A 14,574-nucleotide genomic window follows, 5' to 3' on the forward strand; every position below is an offset into this window, starting at 1 on the left:
GAAAAATAGAGGCAGCACTCCAAGGCTACAATTTCAATGTGCTTTTAATGACCCATAATGTCAGAGGTGGCAACGTAGGGAAGAACTAAGGGACGAAACGTTGCCACCTCTGACATGATGGGTCATTAAAAGCACATTGAAATTGTAGCCTTGGAGTGCTGCCTCTATTTTTCTAGAACCTATATACACATTTACAGGTGCATCTCCCTAAATTAGAATATCATCAAAAAGTTAGTTTATTTCAGTTCTTCAATATAAAAAGTGAAACTCCTATATTATATAGAGTCATTACGCACAGAGTGATCTATTTCATGTGTTTATTTCTGTTAATGTTGATGATTATGGCTTACAGCCAATGAAAACACAAAAGTCATTATCTCAGTAAATTAGAATAATTAGCAAAAAACACCTGCAAAGGCTTTTGATGCGTTTAAAAAGGTCCCTTAGGCTATATGCACACAAAGCATTTTTGATGCGTTTTGCGGCACTTTTCCCGCCGCGGAAATGCTGCGAAAACGCTTGTTAATAGGTCTGCCAGCTGTAGCAATGGTAATCCTGATGTGCTGTGGATTACCATTGAGGAAATAAACGCAGCATGGCCATTGTTCGGGTGTTTTCACTGTGAGTTCGCGGCCATTAACTTGCATTGAACCAAAGCAAACCCGCAAGTATATTATCTATACCTGCAGATTTGCTGCGTTTCAATTAAAGCCAATGGGCGCAAATTCACGCAGGAAACGCGGTGCAGCTGGTACCCGAGTCAGGAGAGGACTACTGCTCCTCTCATCCGACCGCCGCTCCTGCTGATAACAGCGAGAGCGGTGCTGCTGAGGGTAGCAGTAGTTCTCCTCAGCAGATCCGGCATGCCCGCTGTTAAAAAAAGAAAAAAAAAGTAAAAATTTAAAAAACCTTATTCTCACTTGTCCAGCGCCCCCCGATGTCCTCCTGGTCCCCGGCGGCGATCCGATGCTCCCGGTGGCCAGCGGTACACTGCAGGGAGCGCGTGCTCCCAGCAGTGTACTGAGCTGCCAGGACGTGCGGTGACGTCAGCAATTAGCTGATTGATCAGCTAATGCTCACGTGACCTCACCATGGGAATATTCAGAAGAATGTTCCCATGGTGGTAACGTCACCGGGGCTGATCAGCTGATCAACCCCAGTGACCTCCCTCCAGCAGCATGTATACTGACAGGAGTGATTTTACACTCCTGTCAGTGTACATTGCTGGCTTCTAAAGCAATGACATCAGTGATTTCTCATGTCACTGCCATAGAAGTGACCCAGATCGCCGTGGGACACTCGGCGGTGTTCATGGACTACATCGTTGACGGCGAACCGGTGAGGGATATGGTTGTTTGTTATTTTACGTTTTTTTCAGAAGATCGAGGGCTTCGCGGACAAAGGGTAATAAAAAAAATTGTAAAACCGTGTGTTTTTTATTTCATTAAAATACTTTAAAAAAAATACTTTATTCTGGCCGTGTCTTTTATTGAAAAAGCGGCGACCATTTTACAACGCGGTTGGTAATGGAGATGTCTTATAGACGCCCCCATTACTAACCTGGGCTTCAGACGCGTCTTATAGATGCCCTCCAATACTAACCTGGGCTTCACGTCAGCCGCCAATACAAGGCTGACATGAACCCCAACCCCATTACCCCACTTGCTACCGCTACAGGGCAGTGGGAAGAGTGGAGACTAAGTGCCAGATTTGGAGCATCTTATGGATGTGCCATATCTGGGACTGCTGAGGGGTGATATTAAAAGCAGTGGAGGGGGCTAGTATTCATGGCCCCTTCCGCGGCTACTAATATCAGCCCACCAACGGTCGGCTTTCCCTCTGCTGGTTATAAAAATGACATGGCAGCCCACGCCATTTTTTTTTTAAAAACTTTTAGGCTCTGTGCTCACGATCTGGATGTAGCAGCACTTTGGACACATATTTTTTCCTGCGTCCAAAACGTTGCATTCTATTAAACGCAGGTAAATCCACATGTGTTCACTGAACCATGTGGATTTATCGCATTCAATACTTACTAGTGGTCAAATTTCTGTTGCAAACACTAGCAACTCTGCAAGAGAGATTGACATGCTGCGGTCCTGAAAGACGCACCGCATGTCAGTGTCCACGGGTGGTTCACAGCTTCAGATGCACACATAGTGGACATGGGATTTCTAGAGATCCCATCCACTATGCTGTAACATCTGTATGCTGCAGGTTTGACGCTGTATAAACACGCAGTGTCAAACCTGCAGCGGCTGCTGACTGTGGCCACGTACCCAAATTCACTCGCATCATGTCAATTTCTGTAGTGGACACGCTAGTCTCCGCTGCAAATTTTGACCAATTGAAGTGTCATTATATGCGGTGGATTCACATGTACCGACAACAAGTGCGGCATTAGAACACAGCGTTTTGGACGCAAGTAAAATATGCTGCGTCCAAAGCGCTGCTGAGTGCTGGTCAGGGGGGATGTAGTGGCTAATGAAACAGCTGTGAGCTGTTATTAATGGCTAGGGACCATGTTTGCAAATGGCACCTTCCTAGGCTAAAAATACCAGCTCACAGCTGTCGCATAAATTATGTGAATAGAAATGCTAATGAAGATTGGGTGAATGGGATTAGCTGACACCTAGCTCTTTTGTTTGGTGATTACAAGGTGTCAATCAGATCTTTTCATAACCAAACCTAATTAAAATAAAGTAAATTGTTAAATAAACACACAGACACAGAGTAAACACTTTATTTGAAGTACCATAGACACATTCTTTAATCATTTATTTATATACTCACCCCAGTTCTGACGGTAATCCAAGGGTTTAAGCAATGTCCCACCAAATAACTTTATTTAGCTCCAAAAAGCATTCATTGATGTACAAAAACGCTTGAAAAAAATGCATCAAAAACCGCGGCAAATCCGTGCAGTTTTGCTGCAGTGTTTTTCCTGCCAAGGAGATGCAGAAACGCTCAGGAAATTTCAGCTTCAAATCCTGATCGTGCGCACATAGCCTTAGTCTGTTTCAGTAGACTACACAATCATGGGGAAGACTGCTGACTTGACAGATGTCCAAAAGGCAGTCATTGACACACTCCACAAGGTCCCAGAGTTCCAATTTTCAATTGTCATCTGGAAATAAATAATCCTGTCTTCTATGTAACTAATAAATAAGTTGAATAATAGCAGACCCCGCATTGAAGCTTGGGGTATAACTGAACCTGATCGCTGTGGATCTTCCTGACTGTTCTAGGTCCGACCATTGGGACCTCCACCGATCCTGAGAACAGCGTTCTGAAGAACTCTGTCTAAATGGAGCAGAGGTCGAGCATGTGCATTTCCGCTCCATTTATTTTCAACGAGACCTCCTCAGATAGCTGAGTTTGGCTTTTTCCAGCACTTCCATTGAGAATGGATGCAGCAATGGTGCCCACTCTCGACCTCTGCTTCATGCAGACTGGGTTCTAGAGAGACCCATTCTCGGGATCGCTGGCAGTCCTAGCTGTCATACCTCCAGTGATCAGGATATTACTCACTATCCAATGATTAGGAAATAAATTCCATCTCGGTACAAAACCTTTTAATATCTGGCGTGTAAATACTTTTATGCCCAAAAATGACAGAAGTATTCTCGGAGTGATACCTTTATTGGCTAACCAGAAAAAAATGGATATATGCAATCTTTCAGAGCGCAGAGGCTCCTTCTTCAGCCATTCTCTTCTCTGCCGTTGGTCTGAACACTAATAGGGAAATGTATCAACGACACCTATTCGCCAGTCTTATGCCTTTTAAAAGATGCCTATTTTTGAGATAACCACATTTACAACTTATCTAATTTTTTTTCTACTTTTCTAAAGAGTGAGTGTGGAAAAAAAGGACTGGACGTAAATGTGAACTTATTACGTTTTCCCCCATCAAGTGTTGTAAATTATTGCAAAAGTTCTAAATAACAAAAAGGACTATCTTTGGCATGTGGACTACCCAAGATGTGCAAAAGGTATTTAGAGGCATGCACTTCTTGAAGGGAATCTGTCACCAGGTTTTTTTTCCACCTAATATGAGGCCAGGATAATGCAGAGACCCTGATTCCAGCAATGTGTCACTTACTGGGCTGGTAGTTGTAGTTTTGATAAAATCACAGGTTTCTCAGCAGGAGATTATCACTAAAGGACTAGTAAACCTGCTGCCATGAAGTCCAACCCCGCCCCCACAACTGATTGGCTGCTTTCTACCTATGCACAGTATACACAGATAGCAGCCAATCAGTGGTGTGGGCGGGGTTATACAGGGCTCAGCATTCAGAGAACTGCTAGATCTGCAGCAGAGAAAACTGTGATTTTATCAAAATCTCAGCAAGCAGTCCAGTATGTGATACATTACTGGAATCAGGGCCTCTGCTCCTACAATATCCTTAGATGGGAAAACAAAATTCCCTTAAAATAATTGTTGCATCTTACTACAGGGGGTTTCTTGTTTTGGATGACGTATCAGTCTCAGTAAATCCCCCCTTTATTTAAATAGAAAATCTGCTAATTAATAGATGTATTATTATTCCCACTGCCAGGTTTTAATATAATTATTATTTGTTCAACCATCGTGATGCTTTACAAAAGCCAGTGTGATGGCAGACCAATAGAAAAGTGTTAGGAATGTCAGAAGAAACGACCGGCTTCTAGAAGAGGCGAGGCACAAAGGAAGTCTTTTTAACTTTCCCTACTTTCTAGTTTGGTGTTAGTCAACGTTCATCGCTTACAATACAGAGTAGACCGTAACTTATGACGATCTAGTTAGTTCCCTTGTCCAACCAGTAGATGGCAGCAGAGCACCGCATGGACAGAACGCAGCCTTTCACCCTGTGACCTTAGTGCTATGTGTAACAATGATAGCACTCTAGGAATGACCCATGGGAATTTTGCCACCAGTGTCCCCGCATCACTCAACCTGTTTATTATCTGATATTTCAGCAGTATTCGCCAATTACACCACTGTCTTATATATAATACATGGTTTTAATTAAAGGAAATTATTAATTAGTTTGGAAGAAGCACATGGTAAAGATACACAAACAAGTTGGTTGGATTTGGCCTGGCATAATAAATGTGTGTTGACGGCAGCGTGTTATCTCTTATGCATGCTTCATGTGCCCATTATACTCTTTATTCTGTGTTCACCCTTTGTAGAAACTACGGAGTTGGGCAGCAAAAAAGAGCTGAAGTCCATGCCGTTCATCACCTACCTCTCCGGTTTGCTGACGGCGCAGATGTTGTCTGACGACCAGCTCATCATGGGAGTGGAGATCCACTGCGAAGAGAAGGGACGCTGTCCATCCAGCTGCCATTTGTGCCGGAGGGCAGGCAAGGAACAAGTCAGCCCCATCCCTGTGCTCCTGGAAATTAACCGAATCACTCCCCTATACAACCTGATTCAGGACAATGCTACGCGAGAGGTGACTATCTCCACCTTCAAGATTTAAGCTGTTTATCTTTGTTAAAAATGCATATTAAATGAAATCTGTCACCAGATTTTTTCCTCCCTCATCTGAGAGCAGCATGATGTAGGGGCAGAGACCTTAATTCCAGTGATATGTCACTTACTAGACTGCTTGCTGTTATTTTGATAAAATCGCTGTTTTATCTGCTGCAGATCTGGCAGTTCTCTGAATAAAGTTCAGCCAGGTCACTGATTGGCAGCTTTCTGTGTACACAGTGCATAGGCAGAAAGCAGCCAATCAATGGTGGCGGGTGTGGTTGGAGTACCTGGCAGCAGGTTTACTAGTCCTCTATTGATAATCTCCTGCTGATAAAACTGTGACTTTATCAAAACTACACTAAGCAGCCCAGTAAGTGACACATTGCTGGAATCAGGGTCTCTGTCTCTACATCATGCTGTTCTCAGATTAGGTGGCAAAAACCCGGTGACAGATTGCCTTTAAGAAGTGCATATCTCTAAATAACTTTTACATATCCAGGGCTGTCCACGTGCCAAAGATGTTATTTAAAGGTTTCCAATAATTTACAATCAGGCATATTTTAAAGGGAAATTGTCACCTGATTCATGTTGCCCAAAACATGGGCGACATAAATCAGAGCCTGGCTGCTCTATGCAGCCAGATATGTTGTCTCTGAAACACTCCAGCATTTCAAAGAAAATATAAAGACGTTAAATATCTGGCCGGGGACCATAGTGAGAGACTTAACTTGTCCGGCGTCATCCCCTGACTCTTCCCAGTAGTGCTTAAGGTGATTGACAGGTCTGTAGCCTAGTCAATCATCTAGAGCAGCTAGTAGTAAGAGACCTGTCAATCACCTAGTGCAGCTCCTACTAAGAGACCTGTCAATCACTTAGTGCAGCTCCTACTAAGAGACCTGTCAATCACCTTGTGCAGCTCTTAGTAAGAGACCTGTCAATCACTTAGAGCAGCTCCTAGAAAGATACATGTCAATCATCTAGAGCAGCTCCTAGTTAGAGACCTGTCAGTCACGTAGAGCAGCTCCTAGTAAGACACCTGTCAATCACTCAGTGCAGCTCCTAGTAAGAGACCTGTCAATCATCTAGAGCAGCTACTTGAAAGAAACCTGTCAATCACCTAGAGCAGCTCCTAGTGAGAGACCCGTCAATCAATCAGTGCAGCTCCTAGTTAGAGATCTGTCAATCACCTAGAGCAGCTCCTAGTAAGAGACATGTCAATCACTTAGAGCAGCTCCTAGAAAGATACATGTCAATCATCTAGAGCAGCTCCTAGTTAGAGACCTGTCAGTCACGTAGAGCAGCTCCTAGTAAGACACCTGTCAATCACTCAGTGCAGCTCCTAGTAAGAGACCTGTCAATCATCTAGAGCAGCTACTTGAAAGAAACCTGTCAATCACCTAGAGCAGCTCCTAGTGAGAGACCCGTCAATCAATCAGTGCAGCTCCTAGTTAGAGATCTGTCAATCACCTAGAGCAGCTCCTAGTAAGAGACATGTCAATCACCTAGAGCAGCTCCTAGTAAGAGTACTGTCAATCACCTAGAGCAGCTCCTAGTAAGAGTACTGTCAATCACCTAGAGCAGCTCCTAGTAAGAGACATGTCAATCACCTAGAGCAGCTCCTAGTAAGAGTACTGTCAATCACCTAGAGCAGCTCCTAGTAATCACACAGTGCATCTCCTAATAAGAGTTCTGTTAATCACCCAGAGGAGTTCCTAGTAAGAGACCTGTCAATCACCTAGAGCAGCTCCTACTAAGAGACCTATCAATCACCTACAGCAGCTCCTAGTAAGAGACCTCTCAATAACCTAGAGCAGCTCCTAGTAAGAGACCTGTAAATCAACTAGAGCAGCTTCTAGTAAGAGACCTGTCAATCACTTGGAGCAGCTCCTAGAAAGATACCTGTCAATCATCTAGAACAACTCCTAGTAAGAAACCTGTCAATCACCTAGAGCAGCTCCTAATAAGAGACCTGTCAATCACTCAGTGCAGCTGCTACTAAGAGACCTGTCAATCACCTAAAGCAGCTCCTAATAAGAGACCTGTCAATCACCCAGAGGAGCTCCTAGTAAGAGACCTGTCAATAACTTAGAGCAGCTCTTACTAAGAGACCTGTGAATCACCTAGAGCAGCTTCTAGTAAGAGACCTGTCAATCACCTAGAGCAGCTCCTAGTAAGAGACCTGTCAATCATCTAGAGCAGCTCCTAGTAAGAGACCTGTCAATCACTTAGAGCAGCTCCTAGAAAGATACATGTCAATCATCTAGAGCAGCTCCTAGTAAGAGACCTGTCAATTACTCAGTGCAGCTCCTAGTAAGAAAACTGGCAATCACCTAGAAGAGTTCCTATTAAGAGACCTGTCAATCACCTAGATCATCTTCTAGTAAGAGATCTGTCAATCACCTAGAGCAGCTCCTAGTAAGACACCTGTCAATCACTCAGTGCAGCTCCTAGTAAGAGACCTGTCAATCATCTAGAGCAGCTACTTGAAAGAAACCTGTCAATCACCTAGAGCAGCTCCTAGTGAGAGACCCGTCAATCAATCAGTGCCGCTCCTAGTTAGAGATCTGTCAATCACCTAGAGCCACTCCTAGTAAGAAACCTGTCAATCACCTAGAGCAGCTCCTAGTAAGAAATCTGTCAATCACCTAGAACAGCTACTAGAAAGAGACCTGTCAATCACCTAGAGCAGCTCCTAGTAAGAGTACTGTCAATCACCTAGAGCAGCTCCTAGTAATCACACAGTGCATCTCCTAATAAGAGTTCTGTTAATCACCAGGAGGAGCTCCTAGTAAGAAACCTGTCAATCACCTAGAGCAGCTCCTACTAAGAGACCTGTCAATCACCTAAAGCAGCTCCTAATAAGAGACCTGTCAACCACCCAGAGGAGCTCCTAGTAAGAGACCTGTCAATAACTTAGAGCAGCTCTTACTAAGAGACCTGTGAATCACCTAGAGCAGCTTCTAGTAAGAGACCTGTCAATCACCTAGAGCAGCTCCTAGTAAGAGACCTGTCAATCATCTAGAGCAGCTCCTAGTAAGAGACCTGTCAATCACTTAGAGCAGCTCCTAGAAAGATACATGTCAATCATCTAGAGCAGCTCCTAGTTAGAGACCTGTCAGTCACCTAGAGCAGCTCCTAGTAAGAGACCTGTCAATTACTCAGTGCAGCTCCTAGTAAGAAAACTGGCAATCACCTAGAAGAGTTCCTATTAAGAGACCTATCAATCACCTAGATCATCTCCTAGTAAGAGATTTGTCAATCACCTAGAGCAGCCCCTAGTAAGACACCTGTCAATCACTCAGTGCAGCTCCTAGTAAGAGACCTGTCAATCATCTAGAGCAGCTACTTGAAAGAAACCTGTCAATCACCTAGAGCAGCTCCTAGTGAGAGACCCGTCAATCAATCAGTGCCGCTCCTAGTTAGAGATCTGTCAATCACCTAGAGCAGCTCCTAGTAAGAGACCTGTCAATCACATAGAGCAGCTCCTAGTAAGAAACCTGTCAATCACCTAGAGCAGCTCCTAGTAAGAAATCTGTCAATCACCTAGAACAGCTACTAGAAAGAGACCTGTCAATCACCTAGAGCAGCTCCTAGTAAGAGTACTGTCAATCATCTAGAGCAGCTCCTAGTAAGACACCTGTCAATCACACAGTGCATCTCCTAATAAGAGTTCTGTTAATCACCCAGAGGAGCTCCTAGTAAGAGACCTGTCAATCACTTAGAGCAGCTCCTAGTAAGAGACCTGTCAATCACTTAGAGCAGCTCCTAGAAAGATACCTGTCAATCATCTAGATCAGCTCCAAGTAAGAGACCTATCAATCACCTAGAGCAGCTAACTGAAAGAGACCTGTCAGTCACCTAGAGCAGCTCCTAGTAAAAGACCTGTCAATCACTCAGTGCAGCTCCTAGTAAGAGATTTCTCAATCACTCAGTGCACCTCCTACTAAGAGACCTGTCAATCACCTAGAGCAGCTGCTAGTAAGAGACCTGTCAATCACCTAGAGCTGCTCCTAGTATGAGACCTGTCAATCACTCAGTGCCGCTCCTAGTAAGAAATTTGTCAACCACCTAGAACAGCTACTAAAAAGAGACCTGCCAATCACCTAGAGCAGCTCCTAGTAAGAGACCTGTCAGTCACCTAGAACAGCTCCTAGTAAGAGAACTGTCAATCACACAGTGCATCTCCCTAAAAGAAATCTGTCAATCACCCAGAGGAGCTCCTAGTAAGAGACTTGTCAATCACTTAGGGCAGCTCCTAGAAAGATGCCTGTCAATCACCTAGAGCAGCTTCTACTAAGAGACCTGTCAATCACCTAAAGCAGCTACTTGAAAGAGACATGTCAATCACCTAGAGGATCTCCTAGTAAGAGATCTTTCAATCACCTAGAGCAGCTGCTTGAAAGAGACCTATCAATCACCTAGAACAGTTCCTAGTAAGAGACCTGTCAATCACCTAGATCATCTCCTTGTAAGAAATCTGTCAATCACCAAGAACAGCTCCTAGTAAGAGACCTGTCAAACACACAGAACATCTCCTAATAAGAGATGTGTCAATCACCAAGAGGAACTCCTAGTAAGAGACCTGTCAATCACTCAGTGCAGTTCCTAGTAAGAGACCTGTCAATCATCTAGAGGAGCCACTTGAAAGAAACCTGTCAATAACCTAGAGCACCTCCCAGTGAGAGACTAATCAATCACTCAGTGCAGCTCCTAGTAAAAGATCTGTCAATCACCTAGAGGAGCTCCTAGTAAGAGACCTGTCAATCACCTAGAGCAGCTCCTAGAAAGAGACCTGTCAATCACCTACAGCATCTCCTAGTAAGAGACCCGTCAATCACCTAGAGCAGGTCCTAGAAAGAGACTTGTCAATCACCTAGAGCAGCTACTAGAAAGAGAACTATCAATCTCCTAGAGCAGCTCCTAGTAAGAGAACTGTCAATCATCTAGAGCAGCTCCTAGTAAGAGACCTGTCAATCACTCAGTGCAGCTCCTAGTAAGAGACATGTCAATCACCTAGAGCAGCTCCTACTAAGAGGCCTGTCAATCACTTAGATCATCTTCTCGAAAGATACCTGTCAATCATCTAGAGCAGCTCCTAGTAAGAGACCTGTCAATCACCTAGAGCAGCTGCTTGAAAGAGACCTTTCAATCACCTAGAGAATCTCTTTGTAAGAGTCCTGTCAATCACTCAGTGCAGCTCCTAGTAAAAGACCTGTCAGTCACCTAGAGCAGCTCCTAGTAAGGACCTGTCAATCAATCAGTGCAGCTCCTAGTAATAGACCTGTCAATCACTTAGAGCAGCTCCCAGAAAGATACCTGTCAATCATCTAGAACAGTTCCTAGTAACAAACCTGTCAATCACCAGAGCAGCTCCTAATAAGAAACATGTCAATCTTTCAGTGCAGCTCCTACTAAGAGACCTGTCAATCACCTAGAGCAGCTCCTAGTAAGAGATATGTCAATCACCTAGAGCCGCTCCTAGTAAGAGACCTGTCTATCACACAGAACTTCTCCTAATAAGAGACCTGTCAATCACTAACTGCAGCTCCTAGTAAGAGACCTGTCAAACATCTAGAGCAGCTACTTGAAAGAAACCTGTTAATCACCTAAAGCAGCTCCTAGTGAAAGACCCGTCAATCACTCAGTGCAGCTCCTAGTAAGAGATCTGTCAATCACCTAGAGGAGCTCCTAGTAAGAGACCTGTCAATCACCCAGAGCAGCTCCTAGTAAGAGACCTGTCAATGATCTAGAGCAGCTCCTAGTAAGAAACCTGTCAATCACTCAGTGCAGCTCCTAGTAAGAGATTTGTCAATTACTCAGTGCAGCTACTATTAAGAGACCTGTCAGTCAGTGCAGTTCCTACTAAGAGACCTGTCAATCACCTAGAATAGCTTCTAGTAAGAGACCTGTCAATCACCTAGATCAGCTGCTAGTAAGAGACCCGACAATCACTCAGTGCCGCTCCTAGTATGAAATCTGTCAATCACCTAGAACAGCTACTAAAAAGAGACCTGTCAATCACCTAGAACAACTCCTAATAAGAGACCTGTCAATCACCTAGAGCAGCTCCTTGTAAGAGACCTGTCAATCATCTAGAGCAGCTCCTAGTAAGAGACCTGTTAATCACTCATTGCAGCTCCTAGTAAGATATTTGTCAAGCACTCAGTTCAGCTCCTACTAAGACACCTGTCAATCACCTAGAGCAGCTCCTAGTAAGAGACCTGTCAATCACTCAGTGCCGCTCCTAGTAAGAAATCTGTCTATCACCTAGAACAGCTACTAGAAAGAGACCTCTCTATCACCTAGGCCAGCTCCTAGTAAGAGACCTGTCAATCACTTAGAGCAGCTCGTAGTAAGAGACCTGTCAATCACACAATGCATTTCCCAATAAAAGATCTGTCAATCACCCAGAGGAGCTCCTAGTAAGAGACCTGTCAATCACTTAGAGCAGCTCCTAGAAAGATACCTGTCAATCCTCTAGATCAGCTTCTAGTAAGATACCTGTCAATCACCTAGAGCAGCTTCTAGTAAGAGACCTGTCAATCACCTAGAGCAGCTGCTTGAAAGAGACCTGTCAATCCTGTCAATCACCTAGGACAATTCCTATTAAGAGATCTGTCAATCACCTAGAGCAGCTCCAAGTAAGAGACCCGTCAATCACCCAGAGGAACGCCTAGTAAGAGACCTGTCAATCACTCAGTGCAGCTCCTAGTTAGAGACCTGTCAATCATCTAGAGCAGCTACTTGAAAGAAACCTGTCATTCACCTAGAGCAGCTCCTAGTGAGAGACCCGTCAATCACTCAGTGCAGCTCCTAGTAAAAGATCTGTCAATCACCTAGAGCAGCTCCTAGTAAGAGACCTGTCAATCACCTACAGCATCTCCTAGTAAGAGACCTGTCAATCACCTAGAGCAGCTCCTATAAAGAGACTTGTCAATCACCTAGAGCAGCTACTAGAAAGAGAACTATCAATCTCCTAGAGCAGCTCCTAGTAAGTTACCTGTCAATCATTCAGTGCAGCTCCTAGTAAGAGACCTGTCAATCACGTAGAGCAGCTTCTAATAAGATACCTGTCAATCACCTATAGGAGCTCCTACTAATAGACCTGTGAATCACTTAGAGCATCTCCTAGAAAGATACCTGTCAGTCTTCTAGAGCAGCTCCTTGTAAGAGACCTGTCAGTCACCTAGAGCAGCTGTTTGAAAGAGACCTTTCAATCACCTAGAACATCTGTTAGTAAGAGACCTGTCAATCAGTTCCGCTCCTAGTGAAAGACCTGTCAATCACCTAGAGCAGCTCCTAATAAGAGACCTGTCAATCACCAGAGGAGCTCCTAGTAAGAGACCTGTCAGTCACTTAGAGCAGCTCCTAGAAAGATACCTGTCAATCATCTAGAACAGCTCCTAGTAAGAAACCTGTCAATCACCTAGAGCAGCTCCTAATAAGAGACCTGTCAATCACTCAGTGCAGCTGCTACTAAGAGACCTGTCAATCACCTAGAGCTGCTCCTAGTGGTACGGATCCGGGTGGTGGAACCTCTGTGCTGCGGTACAAAGAGGTGCCAGAGGGGCGTGACTAAGTATTAACTCGGTCCGACCAAGGTCGCACGGCAGCTCAGTCGACTCCTTGAACCAGGGAGGAACCGAGCAGAGGGACCATGTGCCACTCTGGGACCGACCTTGTATGAGAGCAGGTGACTCCCACGGGTCAGAAGGCAGGAACTGACTGGTACAGCGGATGAGCTTCGGCTGTCAGGCTGATTAGGCAGATAGTCAGGTGAGTGTTCCGGGAAGGCAAGCTGGCGGCACAGCAGGTAGCTGGATGGTGCTTCCAGGTAAGCGGGCAGGCAGGCACGGCAGGTAACAGGCAGGTGCTTCCAGGTAAGCGGGCTGGCAGGCACGGCAGGTAACAGACAGGTGCTTCCAGGTAAGCGGGCAGGCAGGCACGGCAGGCAACAGGCAGGTGCTTCCAGAAAAGTGGGCAGGCAGGCACGGCAGGTAACAGACAGGTGCTTCCAGGTAAGCTGGCGGGCAGAGCCCATAGACAGACTGGCGGACTGGACTGTAGACAGACTGTCGGGCTGAAGAGAAGTCAGGCTAGCAGACTGAACAGAAGATCAGACTGGCGGACAGGACTGACTTGCAGAGGACCTGGGGGCTGAAGCAAAGTAAGAATCACAAAGCAACAACCTTGCACGGGCACCTCCATATTGGAGGAGGTGCCTCTGATAGGGAAAGCCCTCCGGTGATTGGCCGGGGACTTTTTAGGATGGCACGCATGGCCCGTTTAAGAGGGAGCGAGCGCGCGCGCGCACCCTAACCACGCAACCAGGTAAGCTGCGTGCAGCAGCTGCAGGGAGGCCGGAAGACGCTGGAGCAGGACCACGGCGGTAAGGGGGACGGCGTCTCTCCCTGGCAGGAGGCAGAGACGCCGATTCTACACCTAGTAAGAGATCTGTCAATCACCTAGAGCAGCTCCTAGTAAGAGACCTGTCCATCACACAGAACATCTCCTAATAAGAGACATGTCAATCACCCAGAGGAGCTCCTAGTAAGAGACCTGTCAATCATCTAGAGCAGCTACTTGAAAGAAACCTGTCAATCACCTAGAGGAGCTCCTAGTCAGAGACCCGTCAATCACTCAGTGCAGCTCCTAGTAAGAGATCTGTCAATCACCTAGAGCAGCTCCTAGTAACAGACATGTCAATCACCTAGAGCAGCTCCTAGTAAGAGACCTGTCAATGATCTAGAGCAGCTCCTAGTAAGAAACCTGTCAATCGCTCAGTGCAGCTCCTAGTAAGAGATTTGTCAATTACTCAGTGCAGCTACTAGTAAGAGACCTGTCAGTCACTCAGTGCAGCTCCTACTAAGAGACCCGTCAATCACCTAGAACAGCTCCTAGTAAGAGACCTGTCAATCACCTAGAGCAGCTCCTAGAAAGAGACCTGTCAATCACCTACAGCATCTCCTAGTAAGAGACCCGTCAATCACCTAGAGCAGGTCCTAGAAAGAGACTTGTCAATCACCTAGAGCAGCTACTAGAAAGAGAACTATCAATCTCCTAGAGCAGCTCCTAGTAAGAGAACTGTCAATCATCTAGAGCAGCTCCTA

At 45.4% G+C, this 14,574-nt stretch overlaps 1 protein-coding gene across 3 annotated transcripts in view; it reads left to right on the plus strand.

The window, feature by feature from the left end:
- The window catches only part of ASTN2 (astrotactin 2), a 1,067,984-nt gene that overhangs the window by 866,849 nt on the left and 186,561 nt on the right, over positions 1 to 14,574 (plus strand). For all 3 annotated transcript variants that reach the window (XM_073639713.1, XM_073639714.1, XM_073639715.1), the window contains one exon: positions 5,176 to 5,441. In XM_073639713.1, coding sequence (XP_073495814.1) covers positions 5,176 to 5,441 — 266 coding nt within the window. The remainder of the gene's footprint in view (positions 1 to 5,175; positions 5,442 to 14,574) is intronic.

The sequence above is a fragment of the Phyllobates terribilis genome, unplaced genomic scaffold (genome assembly GCF_046119375.1).
Source record: "Phyllobates terribilis strain yellow unplaced genomic scaffold, ASM4611937v1 Scaffold_7__3_contigs__length_470593459, whole genome shotgun sequence".
NCBI classification, from domain to species: Eukaryota; Metazoa; Chordata; class Amphibia; order Anura; family Dendrobatidae; genus Phyllobates; species Phyllobates terribilis.